Source organism: Cynara cardunculus (genome assembly GCF_001531365.2).
Source record: "Cynara cardunculus var. scolymus isolate 2C chromosome LG 6, CcrdV1, whole genome shotgun sequence".
Classification (NCBI taxonomy): domain Eukaryota; kingdom Viridiplantae; phylum Streptophyta; class Magnoliopsida; order Asterales; family Asteraceae; genus Cynara; species Cynara cardunculus.
The window spans coordinates 15,991,139-16,013,231 of NC_037533.1; the positions used below are offsets into that span (position 1 = coordinate 15,991,139).

At 33.8% G+C, this 22,093-nt stretch overlaps 2 protein-coding genes and 1 non-coding gene across 4 annotated transcripts; 1 reads left to right on the forward strand and 2 right to left on the reverse strand.

Annotated features, from left to right (window-relative positions):
• The first annotated feature begins 5,026 nt into the window (after positions 1–5,026).
• LOC112514885 lies at positions 5,027–11,175 on the forward strand. The gene is made up of 9 exons (XM_025121514.1): positions 5,027–5,108; positions 5,700–5,834; positions 6,137–6,298; positions 6,400–6,505; positions 6,814–6,996; positions 7,614–7,773; positions 8,937–9,244; positions 9,688–9,777; positions 10,880–11,175. The coding sequence occupies exons 2-9, from the start codon at positions 5,820–5,822 to the stop codon at positions 10,945–10,947; spliced, it is 1,092 nt and encodes a 363-aa protein (XP_024977282.1). The 5' UTR covers positions 5,027–5,108; positions 5,700–5,819; the 3' UTR covers positions 10,948–11,175.
• Positions 11,176–12,300: 1,125 nt separating this feature from the next.
• Positions 12,301–12,373, reverse strand: TRNAF-GAA. Its single transcript has one exon. It is a non-coding gene; the product is annotated as a tRNA-Phe (tRNA).
• Positions 12,374–13,983: 1,610 nt separating this feature from the next.
• LOC112514808 (heterogeneous nuclear ribonucleoprotein 1-like) lies at positions 13,984–20,136 on the reverse strand. Of its 2 annotated transcripts, none has more exons than XM_025121419.1 (5): positions 20,025–20,136; positions 19,834–19,904; positions 19,214–19,542; positions 16,982–18,134; positions 13,984–14,438 (listed from the first exon to the last, which is right to left on the reverse strand). In XM_025121419.1, exons 3-5 carry the CDS (start codon positions 19,463–19,465, stop codon positions 14,425–14,427), a joined length of 1,419 nt encoding a protein of 472 aa, XP_024977187.1. In that variant the 5' UTR covers positions 19,466–19,542; positions 19,834–19,904; positions 20,025–20,136; the 3' UTR covers positions 13,984–14,424. The 2 variants fall into 2 exon arrangements, with proteins under 2 accessions (XP_024977187.1, XP_024977185.1); XM_025121417.1 differs by having other exon boundaries at positions 19,779–19,904.
• Between the last annotated feature and the right edge of the window lie 1,957 nt (positions 20,137–22,093).

Consider the following 22,093-nt stretch of genomic DNA (forward strand, 5'->3'; position numbering starts at 1 on the left):
AATGCAAACCCAATAAATTGAAATATTTATGGAAATGATGAGAGTTCATTTATTATGATTTAAATATTTATGTAATATGAATACGGTTCATTAATTATGATTAATATTTTATTGTTTCATTTGATTTGATTAATATGTGATTTCATAGAAGTTTTTTTTAATATAAAGTATTGATCATAATTAATGAACCGTATTCATCTTTCATAAATATTCAAATCATAATAAATGAACTCTTATCATTTTCATAAATATATCAATTTATTGGCTTGCATTGCTTGCATTGGTAAACACTTACTCGGGTAAGCGTTTGGTAAACGACACCTAAATTTGCGTTTATATTATCATAAATAAATCTATACTATATTATAAAGCATTTGACAAAAACTCTTAAAACCACTTTTTATGCGTAAAGTTCTGTTTAATAATGCATATTACTTAAAACTCAAGATTGCAAGTAGATTGTGCGTAAGTACAACTTATTAAAGCTCCATATCTGAATTCGTGTAACTAAATGCAGATAAACATAATAAAATACAAGATAAACATTTTATTTTAAATATAAAAAATCTAAAATATAATTATGATAATCATTGAGTTCTAATAGAATACTTAATTATTATCTTTATAAAATGTTATATTATTAAACCAAAAATAAATTATTTTATTATCAAACTTAAATTAAATTATATTAAAAATGATAAATTAAAGAAATTACATAAAAATGAAAAATTTTAAATAGTTGATTTGATATTAACATTGACATATTCTTTTTCAAATTTATATTTTACTGAAAAATAAAATCATTATTGCTTTCATAAAAACACATAAAATCATATTATAACATCGATAGAGACAAGTAATAAAATTGAACATTAAAATCATGATGTATTTCGCTGTATTGTACAAATGCTCTTTTGGTATTAAAAAATATATTTAAAAATGTTTGAGTGAGTTAATGGGTCGGGGTTTTCCAAAGACGTTCCGGTCAAGTTGATGGGCGGTTGGATGTCAGACACGGAATCCCCATTCCGACTATGTCACTTGTGCGTTCATTACCCTCAATTTTTGTGCTCTTTCAACTTCCACCATTTTTCTTTTACTTTTTTTTTTAATATATTTTAAAAATAAAAAATTAACTATTTTTTATACTATAATTTATATCATTTGGTTTATTTAGTTTTCAATCATGGTTATAAATTTTAAAAAAAGTCATCCAAAGAAAAACAATCCTATGAAACAAACCTCATTATTTGACACAAATGCATCCAATTCATCTTTCATATACACTTCATTTTGTTCAAATCTTTTAACTATTCACCAATGTGAAATATCTCAAACTCAACCACAATTCACCAACACCTCAATACTCGATTCTCATGATGCCACCTCAAACACTTATGGTTCTTCTTTTAATACTAGACTATAAGGGTATTCGCGCAATGCAGCGAGATACATCTTGATTTTAATATTTCATTTTTTTTTTATCTAAGTCGATGTTATAATATGATCTTATGTGATTTTGAAAAAACGATGATGTTTTTATTTTTGAATAAAATATAAATTTAAAAATATATCGATATTAGTATCAAATTAACTATTTAAATTCCTATTTTTTGTGTAAATTTCAGTTCCATTTTTTTTATTATAATTTAATTTAGGTTCAGTAATGAATTAATTTATATTTGGTTTAATAACATAATTTTCTTATAAAAATAATAATTAATTATTTTATTAAAACTCGATAATTATCTTAATTATATTTTAAAATGAGATGGTTATCCTCTGTGTGATTATGTTTATCCGTAGTTAGTTACACGAATTCAAACATGGAATTTTAATAGTTGTACTTATGCATAATTTACTTGTAATCTTAAATTTTAAGTAATATGCATCAATATACAGTACTTTATGCATAAAAATGGTTTTTAAGAGTTTTTGTCAAATGCTTTATAATATAGTATAGATATATATATAGATTTTTCTTTTTCTTTTCGCACCTTTACCTCGAAATGAGAAAGAAGATGGTACATAATATATTAGGTCGTGTAATTCGTCTGTACTTTTATAAATAATTATACAGTATAATTATTGTTGTCTTTTTAGAGGTACTGAAGTTATAAATCTTATTTTTTACTTCCTATCAATAAGAGGTGGTGCTGAAGTCTGAAAGCATAATCAATAAAGTTGTTTGTTTTTGTAAAACTGATAAATGTTTGAATATGTATACTTGTCTATTTTATCTTCGAGAATGCTATATAGTTCATCTAGAAAATTTACATGTAAAATATAAAGGGTAACTTGATTTCTATTTTGGATAACGTACTTTTTTAAGTATCTAATATGTAAAGTTTTAAACATTTAAGTATCCGGGTAACCGGATGAAGTATTAACTAATTCTTCTAATAAACCACAATACATAAAAACTAATTTTAGATTAAGATATCTATGTCAACAAATAATATTGAGTTGGATATTGCATCAATCACCACATCAGCATGATAACCGGTTACCCGAATACTAAAATATTTACTTTACATCTTAGGTACCAAAATAAAAGTTCTGAAAGTACGTTACCCAAAAAATGAATCAAGTTAAAGTACGTTAACTTTTTATGTAATTTGCCCAATTATAAACTAGCAATTCCTTTTAACAATATACATCATCATGAATTTCAAATACATTAAAATCCTATCAAAGTACATTGTTTGATCCAAACAGAAACTCTGAACGAAATTTCATAACAAATAAAATGAACTGTTATGACTTTTACTGGTTAGCACAACAACCCTGATAAAACATCTTTCTAGATTTGAGTCACTGAAGGGTTCATGAATGACATTTAGGATCTGTTTGGCTCAGGCTGGGGAATGAAAATGACAGAGAATAAAAACGAGAATGGATTTTCATTCCCTTAACCATGAATGAAATTTTGGGATTCTGGAGGAACGGACCCGTTTTATTATAGAAAACCAAACAACTTCTTTTATCTTCATTCTCATTGGTTACTGCTTAATAACACAGATCATGTTTGCTTTCGTGATGAACACAATTAAAGTGAACACTGAACATAATGTAAACAACCTTAAGAAAATTTCTTACCACGGTGTTTACAAAATAATAGGTTTAGATTTAGTTTTTGCTGCTTTAACTGATATCGACAATATGTTCACAAACTTTACTAGATACCGTAGATTTAGAGTATGTTCATAACCTGTAATAATTTTCTAAATAAAAATGTCCACGATGCGTTTACCTTTTGCGTATATTAGTTTTGCAATTTTTTTTATCATCACGAAAGCAATCACATTTGAGACGGGTATATTCAGAAAATATAATAGTACTTAACTGTCTAATATTTAGTATCTACTGTTATCAGTAGGGAAGACGTACCAAGAAAGGTTCTGGGTGCATCTATGCTTTTATCATCTGAGTGTAATGTATTTTTAGGGTTTTAAAGGTATACCAGTTTTAAATTGATGCGTGCATTCCTAAGATGACAAAAATTAACTGCAGTTTGCTGGTTCACAGCTGCAATTATCTGTTTCAAGTTCAAACCCATTTGTCTATTTTTCTTCTTCTTCTGGTAATAACAATAAAAATTATAAAATAAAAAATATGCAGAGGTGTCGTGCGATTCGTTATTTTTAATGAAACCGTATTTTTTATAACCAATATTTGTTTTTATTTTATATAATATTAAAGTTTTTAGGAAAAAAAATCTAAAAAAGTGCAATGGACTTTAGTGTCGGGAATGATTAAATTATTGGACAATTTTGAAACTAAAAAGTTCTTGGACGTTCCAAAACTTGTTAAATAAGTTATTGGACATTCCAAAACCTGTTAAATAACTTTTTGGACTTTCTAAAACCTGTTGGAGACATTCTTACGACATATATAAGTGGTTAATATAGTAAAATAATGGAAGAAATCTGAAACAAAATAAATGGACTTTATATTTTGAACAATTAAGTGTCTAAAAATTTTTTGAACAAAAACAAAAACACTTACATCTATAAAATGAAACAAATATACAAAAAAAAATATTCAATTTAAAAAAGATTAATGATGAAATTTATATATTAATTAAGGGGAAATCATGAAAATAACCAAAATATGTCTAATTAAAATTCGTCGCTTAATCATGCTTCTTGTCAGTGATATCATATTTCACTGACGGATAAACGATGAATTTTAATTAATTATGTATCTAGTTAAATTTTATCATTAATCCTTCAGTAATTTAATCAAATTATTTTTTATTTTTTTATTTACAAAACCACGAACGAAATATATTTTATTTTTAATTAAAATAAATTTTATCAGTAATCTTTTTTGAATCCTTTTTTATTTTTTTAATTTAAAAAATCATTGACATAATATATTTTTATTTTTAATTATAATCAATAATATTTTCTAAATGTAAGTAATTTTTTGATATATTTGTTTTATTTTATAAATATAAGTATTTTTTCATTCAAAAAATATTTAAAAACTTAATCGTTCTAAATATAAAAGTCAATTGATTTTTTTAGACCTTTTCCATTATTTCACTACATTAACCAGTTTTACAGGTCATAAGGATGCCTCTAACAGATTTTAGTAAATCCAAGAAGTTATTTAACATGTTTTGAAATGTCAAAAAACTTACTTGTTTCAAAAAATTGTCAAAAAACTTAATCATTTTAAACACTAAAGTTCATTAATTTTTTACACAACCAACAAATTTCAGAAATAAACCAAATTATTTAAACATATTTAAAAAGAAAACATATAGTTTAATTTAAACATGTCTCAACTAATTAAGCAAGCGTTCCTTAAAGCTTCTAAAACTATAATTAGAATCAAAATGATTAATTAATTAATTAATTATAATTAAACAACAATTTAAGCGGTTTCTTTATTCGATAATTTTAACCGTCAAACAGAGATTAGACACAAGTGGAAACCCTAAAATACCCCTTGACAATGACTATTATTACCATCAGTTGTTGTTTAATATCGCAAAGCAGCTCCAACAAATAGGCAAAGCAGTTGCAGAGAGAGTACTTTCGACCGCCGCCCTCTCGCCGGCGATTATTTTTTTCCGATTACATCGTCGGAAATTACAGGTCGGTGCTCTCATCTCCGTACACATAATTTAGGCACATCTTATTTCTCCTTGAATATATTTACTGTTCCTTGTGTGCGTTGAAGGTTTTCTGTTCTTAGTTGCTCTTGTCGATCTGTACAAATTGTATACGTTTCTCAAAGTTGTTCTTCGTCGATGCTACAATTATATTATGTGGTTTATACAGATCCAATATATTCTCGTGGTAGGCAGTCTCAGTAAATTTGTGGTTTGTTGAGCTATTTGGTGGAAAATTTTAAAAACTTTGTTTGTTTGTTTGTGATAATAATTTACAATGTCTATTCAGTCCAAAAATAAGCAGATGCTCTTTGAAGTTCTATTTCAAATGAGTTGTGTCTTCAACTCCAAAATTGACATTGTTTTCAAAGTATTTGAGGAAAAATTGCGCAGTGTATTAAATTTATGACAAATACTCCATGTGAATTGAACAATGTTCATGTGAATCTGCAGCTATGTCAAATTTGCAATTAAATGTACATGTGTGACTTGGGGGAAAGGATGGGATAGTTTACCAGATGCTGGTAAAATCAACATATTAGTAGTACTAAATGTCTTGTGCATTATACTTCAGGTTAAATTTGTCGAAATCACAAAGTCTACGTTCAGCAAAGAGTTGTTATTTGTGAATAAGCCATATTGGGAAACAACAAGATTTCCTTGGGAAGATGTCTTTAAGTACCATTTAACTGAGATGAAGAACAATCAGGTGATGATCTTTTCCATTTTAAACTTTGAAGCTCCTTTTATACTATTTGGTTTTATATAGTATAATAATAATTTGTTCTTTCCACCACAAGCCCAAATTTTCATTCTAGGTTAAACCGGAGGAATCCGTCATTTTCATTTTCATTCGATATTGAAAATAAAGGAAACTGTTTGATTTTATTTTTATATAAATATAATGGGCCCATTCCCCGTGAGCCTAAATTTTCATCTATCTGGTTTCCTATACCATTTAAGAAGAAACATTGGTATAAATGTAGTGCCTGAAATTAAGAAGCTATGCAGGAGTCTTTGGATACACCAGAAACACAACCTTTAGCCCAAGCTTCACACGAGTCTCAAAGTGATCAACATAATAATGCAGCAGAGGTGCCCGTTCCTGACTCTGGTTCTGTCTCCATTTCGAGCAATGACAACAGAAAAGTTTCCCGGGAGGATATTGAACTTGTATGCAAATTTAATGTTCTGTTTTGCATATTATTCTTTCTTGCAGAATTACGGAAAAGTCAAGGTTTGTCTACATTTGATATAATTCTTGAATGTTGTAGGTCCAAAACTTGATAGAACGCTGTTTGCAGTTGTATATGAATAGGGATGAAGTGGTGAAAACTTTATTAAATCGTGCAAGGATAGATCCTGGTTTTACAACCCTAGGTAACCACTGCAAAATATTCCAGTTCCTGTGATGTATTTGTTTTGACCTTTTCACCATCTTTCCGCATTCAATCTTGAGATTTCGTGCTGTTCAAAGCAGTTTAGATAGAAACAATCCACACATGTTGAGGTTGTATGTCTTTTCATTATATTGATGATTCGTATCGCACTAAGAGTGTTGACAGTTTTGTTTATTCCGACGGGATGTTATCCATCTAACGTGCATTGGATCTGTTATACTTACAAAGCAATTTATATTCAACCATAGCATCATCGTTACCATTTCACATTTTGTTTTTGGTGGATAGTTTGGCAGAAATTGGAAGAAGAGAATGCGGACTTTTTCAGAGCCTACTACATTAGGTTAAAACTGAAGAAGCAAATCATCCTTTTCAATCATTTACTTGAGCATCAATATCACCTTATGAAGTATCCCGTGCCTCCAAAGCTACCTGTGGCTTCCATACACAATGGGATCCATCCCATGCCAGGTAACCTTTTACTATTTGTTCTGGCCATCGGGAAGAATATGAATATTCTCCCTGCTCAAAAACCATAAAAAAGTTATATTTACAAAATGTATAAATTCTCGAACTTATGCTTGCTTAATTGCATTCAATTTGATTAGTGTTGGAAGGCTTATCATTTATAGCTCAATAGTCTTCCTTTGCTCTTCTTAGGAGCTTGCAAGGCTCCTCTAGTTATATGATCTGTGGCTTGCTTCTTAGAAGCGACGCATGTGCCTGCCGCTTGTTTGCTGACCAACAATTGAGGTCTTGGCCGGTTGGCCCCAAAAGGCACGTGTCGTTGGCCAAGCCTGTGCGATTGACGAGTCGTGTGTGGGCCATCTGGTTGATCCTGGCAGTAGGCATATGCTTGTCTCTAAGTTTAAGCCATACATGTGCAAATATGAACAAATTCAGAATATGAAACTGCGAATGATTCATTAAATCGGTTATAGTTATATGATCCATGGCTTGCTTGTTAGACACAGACAAACACATTCAAACTCACACGCCTTCTCCATCTCTCTCTCTCTCTCACACACACACACACACATTCCTTGCATTATTGTCATTATTATTCAATATCATCCTTTGCAGTGCAGTTAACAATTTACCAATGGGATACCCCGTTCTACAACCACCTCCAATGCCTACTACAGGTCAGCCTCATATGGATTCCATGGGTATGTCGAGCTGCCATGTGGTCAATGGAGTGCCTGCTCATAGTAACTTCCATCCGATGCGGATGAACTCTGGAAATGAGTGAGTTTCAGTTAAAATAATTAAATTTCATGTTCCCTCTAATTCATTGTTGAAAGTCAAACATAGAAAACCTCCAAAATTACAAAGAAACAGATATTTCTTTCCCAATTTCAATTTTTTTAATATTTTGAATATACATTTTGAAGCATCTTCCCTACTATGCTATATTTCTTTTCTTGGTATCATTTGCATTTCTATAACTTGCATAATTTCATAAATTGCATATAAAGATTCCCCCCATTCCTCGGGTGCATAAGGGTGGGCCACCTCTTGCAGACATATTATGGCGAGATTCTTAGGATCTTATGAAATTTATTTATTCTCTGAAGCAATTTAGATATACGTCCACCTTTGAGGTTTTTGTTTATCTTTTTCCATTTTTTTCGTACTTAATTTCCCTGATTTCTACTGATAAGGGTCCAAGTAGATCATCTAGTTGGTTCCACCCTATAGATTTCTATTCATAAATCAGAATGCTTCATTCTGAAATCATTTAATGAAAAATATAATTTCCCCTCAACTCCAGAAAAAAGGAAAGTAAGAGAAAGCATTTAATCCTCATGAGCTCTTGATGAAACATAAAGTAGACTGTGTTATCACAACTTCCATTACTTATGTCACTGCTAATATCAATCGTGTATAGTACTTCTATAACAACCCATCCCACATAGATAGGAAAGTAGATGTGTGAGCTCCTTATAAGCTCAAAGTTGCCGGCTACCAATAACTTCCATCATGGTTTTAAGTTGGATAAGAAGGTATTGGGACAGCCTGTTTCTTTGGGCGTTTAAAATGGTATAAGAGCCGATCCTTGTACCATTGGGATGGTGGGGAAAACTTCATCAGGAATGATGATTCCTCAAGGGGGATGTTTGTGACACCTTAGGCGAATCCCACATCACCGATCACAAGGAAGATTTTGGGAAGGCTGACGAGGAGGTCAGGAGTTTAAGTGGGGGAGTTTGTAACAACTCGTCCCACATGGATAGAAAGAATAGATCTGTGAGATCCTAAGCTCAAAGTTGTGGGTTACCCCCTACCAATAATTTCCATCATGGTTTTAAGTTGGATAAGAAATTGGGCCAGTCTATTGCTTCCGGCTTGGGGCATTACAACTTCCTTGGTACCTGTGCTGATGGTTGTTTTTTTCTATATGATTGCAGAAGTATGGTAATGGACAACAGTGCAGCTGGTGTAACTCCTATTCCAACCAATGGGGCCATTTCACCGATGTCAGATATGCCTATGAGTCCTACATCAGTAGCATCTAGTGGTCATTTCCCCTTTACTGCATCTGAACTATCAGGAATGGGAGTAGACACATCAGCACTTGACACAGCATTTACATCTGATGTGGCAAGTTCAGTAGGATTGCATCTACCACCCGATAATGGAAATTCTAGATCTTTTGGTCAAATCCCTTGGAATTTCAGCCTTTCAGATCTAACAGCAGACTTGTCGAACCTGGGAGGTAAACTTTGATTTTGTTTAGCTTGTTTGGTTGGTTTTTCATTAAGTCTTGTATGGATAAAGCTGTCTGTGTTGGATTAATTTGTTTGTGTAGATTGGGAAGGTTTTTGTTTGGGAGGGTTTTTATAGAAGGAGCGTGTTTTTTAATTGGGAGGGGCAGGTTCGGAAAAAACTTGGCTTTCTGCATAAAGCCCCCCCTAAAAGCTTACCGAATAAGTCACTTTCTATATCATTAAGCCACTACCAAACAATCATGTATAGTTGAATTCCCTTAAACTCATTAAGCTGCTAAAAGACAAGTCGTTAGAGTTTGCCCAGGTGATGTTTTTTTTTCATTAATCTTTTCTATCTGGTGTACAAATATCTAAGCCATTCATCTCCCTTGTTATAATTATAATTATTAATGATTCAACTAATATTTGTTCTCCATCATGTTGTTTTCAGATCTAGGAGCTCTTGGAAACTATCCCGGTTCACCTTTTCTGCCTTCTGATTCAGATATATTACTTGATTCTCCTGAGCAAGAAGATATTGGTAAGAACACTGTTTTCTAGTTTTACTTACTCCCTCCGTCCTAAAAAATGCAATGTTTGGACACGTCACTTTTATCAATTGAGGTCATTGACTAATAATCGTGCCCGAAATAAAATAGAGAAAACTTGTGAACCAATATCAAGATTGTCAAAGTCTTGTGATGATGGCTAATGCGAAGGGAGTTACAGACTGTTTGGTTGGTTTTCAATTAAGTCTATGGATAAAGTTGTGTCTATAGATTGGGAAGATTTTTGTTTGGTAGGGTTTTTTTATAAATGGAAGGAATGTGTTTTTTAATTGGAAGGAGCAGGTTGGAAAAAACTATGGCTTTTTGTATAAAGCTTCGCTCTAGAAGTTTACTAAATAAGCCACTACCAAACAATCATTTATAGTTAACCGAATAAGCTGTGAGTCTTATTTAGCTCATTAAGCTGCTAACAAACAGACCCTTGAGGTTGAGGGTGTTTTGGGTAGTTAGAGGGTGAGACTATGACTTTATCAGAGGGTGAGTCTTATTTATAAATGTTTTGGGTAGTTGAGGGTGGGGCATGGGAGGGTTGGGAGCTGAAATGTAGGGTAGCGTATACATGGGCAAAAGGACCAGACCTGTCTCGGACCAGACCATGACATTATCAGGCCAGACCAGACTATGACTTTATCAGGCCGGACCAGACCAGTATGCCGGTCCTTAATCCAATTTTTTTAGACGGACCGGTCTTTTCTAGGACTGGATAATGCCTGGACCAGTCGGACTTTACCCTACTGGACTCGGACCGGTCCATGTTCTTTTTGGACTGGCGAGAGTGAGACAAGCGGATGAAAGAATTGTACAAGATTTTAGGGTTTTAATTTAACATGTGTATTTTAGTAATTTATCAATGTTGTCTCATGTCGAATCTCGGTTCTAATGTGGTACCAAACTTGGGATAACAAGTTTTTATATTGTCAATGCACCGTTCTGTCCCACTTACGAAACATACCCTTATAGTAGATCTCTTAAGGACTTGACCGACCAACATGTGATCCGACCTCGTAAATTCCGACACTATTCGAGTTCGTTTGGACTTCCTTGGCATTAACAATGTCGTGATTTTATTTTCAGTGGACGAGTTCTTTGTTGATTCTGTTCCTGGACCACCGTGCTCTCAATCGGACGAAGATAAGTCCTAGTTTAACGTTGAAATGTTTCTACTATTTAGGAGAAAGGGTAACATAAGTATCGGGTTATTATTTAATTTAGATCGTTGGGTGTGCAAAATATTATGTCGGGTTTCATTTATTGTAACGTTAACATATACCACGGATTCTGAACCTTGGTAATTTGTGAATCTCGATAACATCATGGTCAAATCTCGGTTTTAATTTGACATGTGTCGTTCATTTGTTCTGTTTTCCTAATTTTTGTTTGATAACTAAAGAAATGCATTTTTCCCCACTCAGTCTTGTCATAACAGGTTTTTATTCAGTCATGTTTGGTATAATTATAAGGTGATTCTATATCAACCTTCTACATTCAATTTGAATCCCAATTAATTACTTGCCACACACATCAACATCAATTTTTTTAACATTCTCAATGGTGTGAATTGACCTAAATAACGAGAGTAGGGACCACTGTTATTCGAGCGTACGTATGCTTACGATTCCTTTCTTTGATGTGTTTATGATGGGTCGAGAGTAAAAAGGGTAGACACCACCATCCGTGGCGCCCTACTGCACTGGTCCCATAATCATAGCGGAGTAGGTAAATCAATGCGTACATTCCGTTGATAGAGAAGCAGTGTCTTTGCTCGAATCTGAGACCTCATTCATATGTGACGGATATTGTACAAGATAACAATGTGGTATGTATGATCAAATCTCTTTTGGTAGATAAAAAAGCTTAGGGATTGTTTGTTTACCTCTTAATAGTTTTATTAAGAGGCAACATCTGAATCATTAATAGGTGATAAATTAAATGTAAACTTTTTAAGGGGCTGTTTGGCGATTTCTGAATGGTTTGGTGCAAAATGATTAAGTAGTCAGAATGATTAAGAGGCTTTTATGATATAGTGCAAAATGAAATATAATTGTTTGGTAATTGTATACAATGGAATTAGAGCTCTTAATGGTTAAGGGAGATCCATGATACAAAATTCTTCAGAGCGTTTTAGAACTATCAAAAATCATTCTAATATCTATCAACCAAACATATTTTCAAGTCTGATAATATTTTCCATTCCAATTTCTAATTTTCTTGACATATTTTATTCCATGCAAAAACATTTTTTGTTGTTGTAATTAATAAGGATTGAAAATTTAACGGTAAGTGGGCTATTTGACACTTGGATTAAACTTCAAGGGTTGTTTGTGAATATTCCTACAAAATAAAGAGCTTAAACGAAAATACAGGTCAGTCGTCAAGAGAATTTATCGTTAAAACAAAAAACAGGGAAGTTTGTGAACATTCCATATAAATGAGGGGCTTAAACGAAAATACAGGTCAGTTGTCAAAATAAATATATTTAAAACCAAAATTTAAAATGCGGTGAACGTGGATCGAACACGTGACCTTCAGATCTTCAGTCTGACGCTCTCCCAACTGAGCTATCCCCGCTTTTGTTTATTTAATCCTAATTTATATTATTAATATAATCATAATATGAACAATTATAGTTTTAAATTTGAGACAAAATTTAATGAAAATATTCAAATATTTATATTTTTAATATAAAAATAAGATAGTATAATATAACCTTGTGAATGAAAAAAATTGTAAGCCAAGAGGGTGATGTCTGATTAGTTTGAGTTTGGACTCAAAAGGTTAAAAGTGTCTGAAAATCTCAGGTTCAAATCCAAGAAGAAATAAACATCTTATTATGGCCAGGAATGTTCAAATACGGTGCGACTCCGGGCTACCGCAATGCAGATATTCACCCTGAGACTAGTCGGCTCACATGTCGGGTTGAATATCCAAGTTAACAAAAAAAATGTAACATTATAATTTGTAAATAAGTTTAAACTTTTTTTATTTGAAATTTTTTGACCTATGTCGGGTATACACAGAAAAAAAAAAAGCCAACTAACAGATGGAAAAACGAAAGGAATCCAATATATTCCATCTAAAAGTAGAGTTTTCGGGACTAAGATGTATGTAGACATGTCATCTACTTTAAATGGTAGAATGAGTTGTTTCCGTAAAGATCTCAGTTTGTACAAAAGTAAGCAGTAAAAAAGGAAAAAAGCAAATAGAGACATCTAAGAGATGGTTCAATCCACTAAGTAAGGAGTCGTTCACCAAACTTTTACCACTTACCTGATAAGGGTTTGGTAAACGACTCCTAAGATGGATTATTTTACGACTTTTATATTGGTTGTAAATTGCAAGTTTTTTAAGACATCTTTTCAAAACAGAAAAAAGGTATGCAAGTTTCAAATAAAAAACTAAATGGTTGGTTACTTGATGTTAGATTGTCTCTTACTGAGTAAGGATTGTTTGTCAGTTGTTGAATGGTTTGGTGGAGAATGATTAACAAGCTCTCATGATATAGTACAAAATGAAATACAATTGTTCGGTAATTGTTTACAATGGAATTATGATGATGAATGGTTAAGGGAGACCCATGATACAAAATCATTCAGAGGGTTTTAAAAATCATTGAGAGGCAGACTTTTTTTGCCAAGCAAGATTCATCTCTTAACGATTCAGAGGCTACCTCTTAACGAAACTATTAAGAGGTAAACAAACAACCCTTAAGAGTCACTTATCCAATAAGAGTCACGTACTCGGAAAAGATGATGTTGTTTACCTACACTTTTGACTGATGGTGATTCTGATGGAGTCAACCACCAATGGGTCACTGACTGAGTCAGACAATGTTTACCCAAATTGTTTTTTATCGGTAAAAAGTTGGGAAACGATCATTTTTTTTATTAACCTGGATATCCAACCCGCTATGCGAGCCGACTAATCCTAGGACGACCACCTGCAGGTACCCCGGAGTCACAGCATTTGAACCTCCGTGTCCACAAGGGAATTTTTGTTCCTCCTTGGATTTGAACATGAAACCTCCTGGCACTTTTGACATTTGGAGCCAAGCTCAAACCAATCAGACACCACCCTTGTGGTTGGAAACGATCATTTTCAATCAACGATTACCGCTTTCTCGGTTAACACTTATCCGATTTGTGTCGGTGAACGACTCCTTAACTTACGAACCACATTCCCAATCCTTCACACTCTATAAATCAAGAAAATCACAGGTACATTGCTAGAAAAAAAATTGTTGGAAAACAGTACAGGCATGCAACATTGCCATGAATTACGACAACAATCGATAACGAAAAATAGAAATTATTGATCTATCCTACCCGCCCTTTATCGAAGGGGATGGACAATATATCACGCGTTCTTGATTTTACAACTATCGATGAAATCTACCGTCAATTAGAAATCAAAAACTGATAACAAGATCCCATTTTTAAACTGCCCTTCTTGATATGTGTATAGTGTAGTGTATATGATCTTATCAAGAAATCCTCAGATCGAATCGCCTTAAAGATGCCGATGTTGTATGCTAACGAGGGATATTTACGAAAATCAGTCCACTTCAAACCGAAGCGTCTTCCTCCTAAAGTTGCGTTACCGTATGCAAAACATGAAAACTTCTATGCAGCGATTTCTGTAAAGAATGAGCGACAAAAAAAGTTAATACCAAATCATACAAATTTACAGTATGTGGAACCCCATCAGGTTACTCTCCAAAAGAGCTGAGGAGTTTCTTTTATATCGAGGAGAAGTGTTCCAAGTAGCTGATGTGGGACTTCGACAAAAATATCCAATATTCTTCACAAAAAAACAAGCGAAATCGAATTGACCTGATATATCTCATACAAGAGGAAGGTCGAGGTGCGATGCACACAAATCTTACCTCTACCCCAAAGAGTAGAGTGAGTGTTTCCATGAAGATCCCCGGAGAGTGTGAACAAAATGGTAAAAGAAACAAAGACTAGCACATAGTAAGCACACAATGAGAAAATGAAATATATATATATATATATATATATATATATATATATAGAGGAGTGATCATATGATCATATATATATAGGGTTGGGTTCACGTGAGACCAAGGGTTTTTCGCGAGAACCGTATGACCAATTTATGTTCATTGATCAACTTTATAAGCTAATGATCTAATGGTCTAAAGTGGCAATTTTGTGATTATTGAGAAGTCTCATGGCAATTTTGTGATTATGAATGTTCAGATTGTAGATCTAATCCAAGGGTTGAGAATTGGTCTTCCGGGTCTCAGTAAAAACCCTTGGTCTCACATGATCCCAAGTCTATATATATATATTTTTGTGTGTGTGTGTGTGTGTATATATATATATATATATACATAGGGAGACCTTCTTTTGAGAACTCATTAAATTGTGATAACCGCATCATGTGCTATTTCATATGATTTTTTTCCATCTATGACTAGGATTTGGAATATCGATTAACATATATTTGTTTCACAATGTGTTTGTTTCATATGCATTTGTTTTAAAATGTGAACCTTTTTAGTATGTTTGTGAAACAAAATTTACAAATAAAAACGTTTCACATTGTGAACCACATACATGCGAAGCAAACACGTTGTGGAACAAATATATGTTCTTCAATACGTCAAATTTTAGCCTTACATGAGAAAAAAATCATGTAAAACAATACCTTTGTATAAAAGCTCTCACGGTTATCACAATATATATGGAGTTCTCAAATGATTAAGCCACTATATGTATATATAGGATCAGGTTCATATGAGAACCACAAAAAATTTGTGAAATCGAAGAACCTATATATTCATTGATGCATATATACTATCAAAATATGTATTCCGTTCAATGAATATATTCATCAATACATATATACTATGTATGCAAGTATATATATGCATTGAGGCATATACTCACTAAAATTCATTAGTGTATATGCATCAATGAATGTAGAGGTTATTTGGTTCTCGCATGAACCGTCCCGTATATATGTACACACACGTTAACTTAAACTCATACACATTGTTCACCTTTGGTGAGACTTGAACCCCTGACCTCCGAGAAGGTGGGGTTACTGAGTACCACTAGCCAAGAGAATATTAAAGTTTGCAAGAATAAAAACTTCTTCTAGACTAAATATGGACATACAAGAAGAACCATCGTACTCGACATATATCGTCCAAAATTGCTATCTCATGCCCTTGTAATTCAGGTTTTAATCCACTTTTTATGAATATAATACAACTTTAGCATTAGGGTCCAAAAATAACCAAATTGTTCCTATATCCCACTCAAAAGTAGGGTCTGGGGGTGGAATGTACACAAACCTGTCCTCTACCACTAAAGCAGTTGTTTCAGAAAGGACCCTCGACTTGTGAAGGTTAGGGTCCAAAAGTGATACCAAGAAGAAAAAAAACACAAAGAATTGATGATAACATCTTGGATAAGTTTCGCTACATTTGATCAAATCTGGTTTAAAAAAGGTCAATCACATATGAATGATAACTAATAATCCAATATCATACTAGCAATCACATATGAATGACACTTTATCTGAATTAACAAGCAGAATCCATTTTATGATTCAAGGCATTGGTTTTTCATTGCATTCAAACCATCGTTTCTGTAAAACTGCAAAAACGAGCACTATATCTTTTTCATGAATGAGTGATTTTGAACAAAAAATGGTTCTTTTTGCACTTACATTTCTACAATGACATCTTGTCCACATTGACTCATTCTTGAAAACTATTAGAGTTTTCTTCTTTTGGCACTTGCAGAATAACTATCGTTCATTTGAAATAGAAAACTAAACACCATTTTTTCTACGACAATCAGCTAAGAATCAAAATGAATTTTAGAAATAAGGGCAGGTTCAACTGAGAACCGTCAATATTTTGGGAACCAGGAACCAACTATTTATTAATCATTTATGACACGTGACCCTAAAATAGTCATGAATATCATTCATCATGGATATTATTCATCATGAATATCATGCATCTCATTATTCATTATTCATCATGAATATCATGCATTTTCATTATTCATGACTAATAGCTTCAAATATTCATTATGACTAGTTGGTTCCCAGGTTCTCAGAAAAAAATATGGTTCTCATTTGAACCTGCACATGTAGAAATATAACACAAAAGCTAATGGAAGGATATGATAGACTAACCTCTATTCACTTGTCTATTTGCAATACTATAGCTCCCAACATAACCTTCAGAACTTCTAGCCATGGCATCTTCTGCATTACCAACCCCATAGCCAAATGAACCCGAAACAGAACCATCGAGCTCACTAGATGACGACTGCCAAGTTGCATCGCCATAAATTGAACCCCCACGATATAAATTACCATAAATACCCTGATGACCACCATTTGGTCCATTAAATGATGATGGTGCAGCCACCGCGGCTCCATTGTTTCTTCTAAGTGCACCACCTACTAGCCCATCAATATAGCCAGAAGGGTTCACTCCACCTTGAGAAACTAACGGGTTAGAACCCCAACCGGCTGCATTGTTCCCAAATACTCCAAATCCACCATTTCCTGAACCCAAATACGAACCAGAACCAGGGCCAACCGGGCTGGTGAGTCCACCATTTCCCAACATATTTCTAGCCGATGAACCTATAGGTGGCTCACTTCTGCCACTAGCTTGATTGAATCCAATAGGAGTACTATATCTATTTGGATTTCCACCATAATATGGGCTCATAACTCTTCCATAGCCAATATTGGAAGACCCTCCAAATGGGCTTAAAGATGGCTCCACATTCATGCCCATATTATAACCATTTGAACCAAATGGAGGGAACCCGGTTCGACCACCAACAGTTGGACTGAACCGACTGTCCATTCTGACTCCATAACTTCCAATTGAGCTCATATTGTAGCCTTGTGGGTAGCTAGTTGTAAGAAATGAGTTGGGTCTACCCAAGCCATAGTTATATCCAACCAATGGACTATGGTTTGGCCCTGGAGACAACTCTTTAGGGACTGCCCGTTTGACCTCAACCATTTTACCGTTGAGTTCGTGGAACGTCTTGTGTAATACCCTATCCACCGACTCTTCAGAATCATATGTAATGAAACCAAAACCTCTTGGCCTTTGGGTGTTGTGGTCATACATGACCACCACATCTATGATGGTACCAAATTGATCAAAGTATTTCTTGAAATCGGTTTCGGTGACGGTTGATGCCAACCCACCTACGAATATCTTCTTCGTACGCCCCATTGGGCCTGGCGATCCTTGAATGTTGCTAATGTTTCTATTTAGTCCATGGTGGTCTTCCCTTGGAACAGCCTTCTTTGCTTCAACCTGAAAATTTGGGACCCCAATTATCATCTAACTGAAAGCATGAAAGAGAGAATGTGAACTTCATTATTATTTCATTTGGCATGCACACAAAATCGGCTTTATAGGACGTCAAATATGTTTAAATGTCCTAATAGACTGCTTTATAAGAGTTATGGTTATAGGCTTAAACAATTGTGTGTTCTATGTAAAGGCACAATAAGTTGATAGGATGCTTTTGGGCATCCTAAATAGTTTATAAGGGAACTTTTTGTAATATCTCATGCCAACCTTATCAGATATTTTCTGCTTTGTCCACACTTGGACTCACAATTTTAAAACGCGTCTGTGAGGAGGTATCCAGTCCCTTATAAGGCAACCTTAGTTCCCCTCCGCAACCGATGTGGGATCTTACAACCCACCCCCCTTAGGAGCCCAACGTCCTTTTTTTTGTAAGGGTGTCCCAGACTATGCCCAGACTAATCCACAACAATTGTTGTGGACGCCTGGAATTAAACCCATGGCAGATGGGATATTGCATCACATCCGCCACAACCCTTGTGGTTTGAGCCCAACATCCTTGCTGGCACGCTAGTCCGGTTCCTGGCTCTGATACCTTCTGTGACATCCTAGGCTAACCCTACTAGATATTGTTCGTTTTGTCCACACCTGGACTCACGGTCTAAAACACATCTGATAGAGGAGGTATCTAGTCCCTTATAAGGCAACCTTAGTTCCCTCCCCAACCGATGTGGGATCTTACAATTATGAAATAAAGCGTCATATTCATCTTTTTATATGACATTATTCGAAAAAGTGTATTATAAAAACAAGTGTCTAGTAAAAAGAGTATTTGGCGTCCTATAAGCCGATTTTGTTTCTGAAATGAAGTGTCCTATTCGTCTTTTTTATATGACATTATTCGAAAAAGTGTCTTAAAGAAACAAGTGTCCTATAAAAAGGGTATTTGGTGTCCTATAATCCGATTTTGTTGTAGTGTCTTATCGATCTATAAAAACTTCTCACAATCACATTTCAATATTCGAAACAACTTGTGACCGATTGCATTGTGTAGCATAGGTGTCGGGACATCAGAAACTTACAGTTCGACCATCAATCATATGCTTCTCCATTACAACTCTCTCAGCAACAGCAGGATCAACAAACACTACGAAACCAAATCCTCTTGCACGACCAGTCAAACGATCTCTCATGATAACGGCTTCCACCACCTCCCCATAACTACTAAAATACTCTTTCAATCGATCCTCATCGGTATCCCAAGAAATCCCACCAATAAACAGCTTACCATTATCTGGTTCCATCTTCTCCACAATCCCATGTTGAATTGCCATAAGTTTTCAGTATTCTTAACCCTCAAAATTAGCAAACAACTCACTAACTTGAATGCTGTTTCTACCTTAAAATCCAACTACAATTCAAAAAAAAAAAAAAAAGGTAATGTAAATTTGTAATTCCGATCACAAAATCATAAAATTGATCAATTGTAGATAGGTAAAACAATGATTAAGCAATCCATTACTGAAAAATTTCATACTTCCAACACAATTGCAATCGTAAATCAGAAACATTAACACAATTCATCGTAAGCCCTATTCAACAGATCTAAATGTGGATACAAAAGGATCTAGAAAACTGAAAATTTACCTTATCTTGATGAAATTAGACAGAATCCAGTAGATACAGTGATAGGATTACTAACATTTAGTCTTCACGAACTAGAACAGAGGCATCGGATCCTTCAAACATCGATTTCAAGTTCAATTCAGATTCCTAAAAACTCAGAATTATGATAGATCGCAGACAATCAGATTGGTTTATGATGAGATAAACGAGTAATGATTCAAGAAAATTGGGGAAATAAAACAAGAAAAATGAAAGCTTTGGGCTCACCATTAATGGAACCTGGATTCGAGAAACGATGAAGACTAAGATCTAGAAATGAGTATATGCATAAAAAAATGAAAACAGAGGATGTGGGTCGTCCACTCTCTCTTTCTTCCCCAAAGCTAAAGGGCATATTGCAAGTTTTTTTTAATCCCAAGAGGATACTTTAGTTGGCTACAGTAAGTTGAGGGGTATGATTTTAATTACTATCAATAGTTGAGGGGTTTTTTTGTAATTTATGGTTAGTTGAGGGACGTAATGTAATTTATTACCAAAGATTGAGGGGTGTAATAAGTGAAATAGAAAAGTGGCGTTGTTGACGGTTGAGCAAAACAAGAATCGAGAATCTTATATTTAAGAGGCATAATAAGGAGCAATAATTTTACCTAATAAATGAGGGTCTTCTAGAAGGTCAAGGGTTCAAACATCAGCAAATGTGATAAGTGTATAAGCTTACTCTTACACAGTAAGCTTTACTGGGTAAAAATGCTTACCAACAGTTTATTTTGGCCAAAAGGGCCTTTGGCCTAGAGGTATCGTAACTTTTGGCCTCCTAGAAGGTTAGGGGTTCAAACCTTAGCAAATGCGAGAAGTGTGTGGGTAAGTTTATTTGTTGCATTTGCCTATATAAATATTATATACTTAAAAAACAGTTCATTTTGATGACCCCAAAATGTTACCCGTAAAGGTGGTGACTTTTGTTGATTAATATTTACCAGATCATTTTATTGAAATTTTGAAACCCACATCTGATTTAATCAAATGTGGGTGTTGTTCAATAAGGAAAAAAAGAGTACATTTAAATCGTTCGAGCATTTTATTCAGCTTGGATGACAGGCGAAGGTGTTTCGTACATTTTCTCTGATTGGAGTAAAGATGGTTACCTATTCTTCTTGATTAAAAGGGAAACTTCTATATATTCATCTCTAACATATGTCAAAGAAAAGCTATATCATCTCATTTCGTAAAGCAAAACAACCAAATATAGATAAAAGGCGAGAGAAATTTGTGTCCACTATAAGCCATCAGTGTAGAGTTAATGCAGCTTTTTATTAAAAAACTGAAACTAGGATTTTCACTCGTTTAATATATAAATTACAAACATTCATAATTACACACACACACATATATATACACACATAGACGAAGAATTGTGTGAGAATAAGAGTTAAGATGAAAAAGTGTAGAAAGGGATTTGGGTCATTGTGTAACATCTAATTTCTAATATACCCAAATTATTTGCTAAATATATTTAACTACTGGGTTAAAGAGAATCTATGATTTAGTGGGGGTTTGAGTTTGAAATTTTAGAATTATACTTCTTAGGAGTATATTAGAGGATTTGGGATTTACGTCAAATAGTTACGTAAAAAATGATTTTCTTGAGAGATCTTTTCTGGAATATTGTTGTTGGATGTTATAGATTATTTCTTTATGAACGTGTATGCGAAAACCTCATAGAAAACGGAGGTCCGAGCGAAAAGTTATGAATAATTTAAGTGTTGATGGTCAAAATGGGTACCTAGCCGGGTCAACCCGGCCCAACTCGAGGTTTAGCATTATAAATTGGATTTTTAACCCATTTTTCTTGTCATTTGAGTCCAGAACTCACACACACATTAGAGGTGCGATTTTCACACACATAAGCTCGATTCAACTCAAATCAAAGAGGAACTACAAGATCTTTGAAGGATTTGATCATCAAGTAAAGGGGTAATTAAGATATATTTTGATACTTTGGAAGCAATCTAAGTGTGGTAGATTGGACTTGCTTTGTGAGTTCATTTTGGAGCTTTTCGGTATAATATGGTTGCCCGATGAGTTATATAGTTAATTGTTACATATTGATTTGAACATGTATATATATATATATATATATTTTCATATGAATGTTTTTGGTCTTGAATTGAGTCACACGATCTTGACTTTCCTTTGATTCCGTCTCTTGAGTCTATTCCATATTACTATCTCGGTACATCGGTTTGCTTTTCGGATCCATACTAGTTGTTTTTGTTCCTTGAATTGTATACCATAGTACGGGTACTACTTCGTGTGACACGCCGAAAGTTTATGGC

Bases quoted from the DNA above. Each gene is read 5' to 3' on its own strand.
- LOC112514885 (XM_025121514.1), top strand. The intron at 9,245-9,687 runs GTAAACTTTGAT...TGTTGTTTTCAG, and splicing joins AGACTTGTCGAACCTGGGAG to ATCTAGGAGCTCTTGGAAAC. The intron at 9,778-10,879 runs GTAAGAACACTG...TTTTATTTTCAG, and splicing joins TCCTGAGCAAGAAGATATTG to TGGACGAGTTCTTTGTTGAT.
- LOC112514808 (XM_025121419.1), bottom strand. From the start codon at position 19,465: ATGGCAATTCAACATGGGATTGTGGAGAAGATGGAACCAGATAATGGT. The intron at 18,135-19,213 runs GTAAGTTTCTGA...CCAAATTTTCAG, and splicing joins ATATGATTGATGGTCGAACT to GTTGAAGCAAAGAAGGCTGT.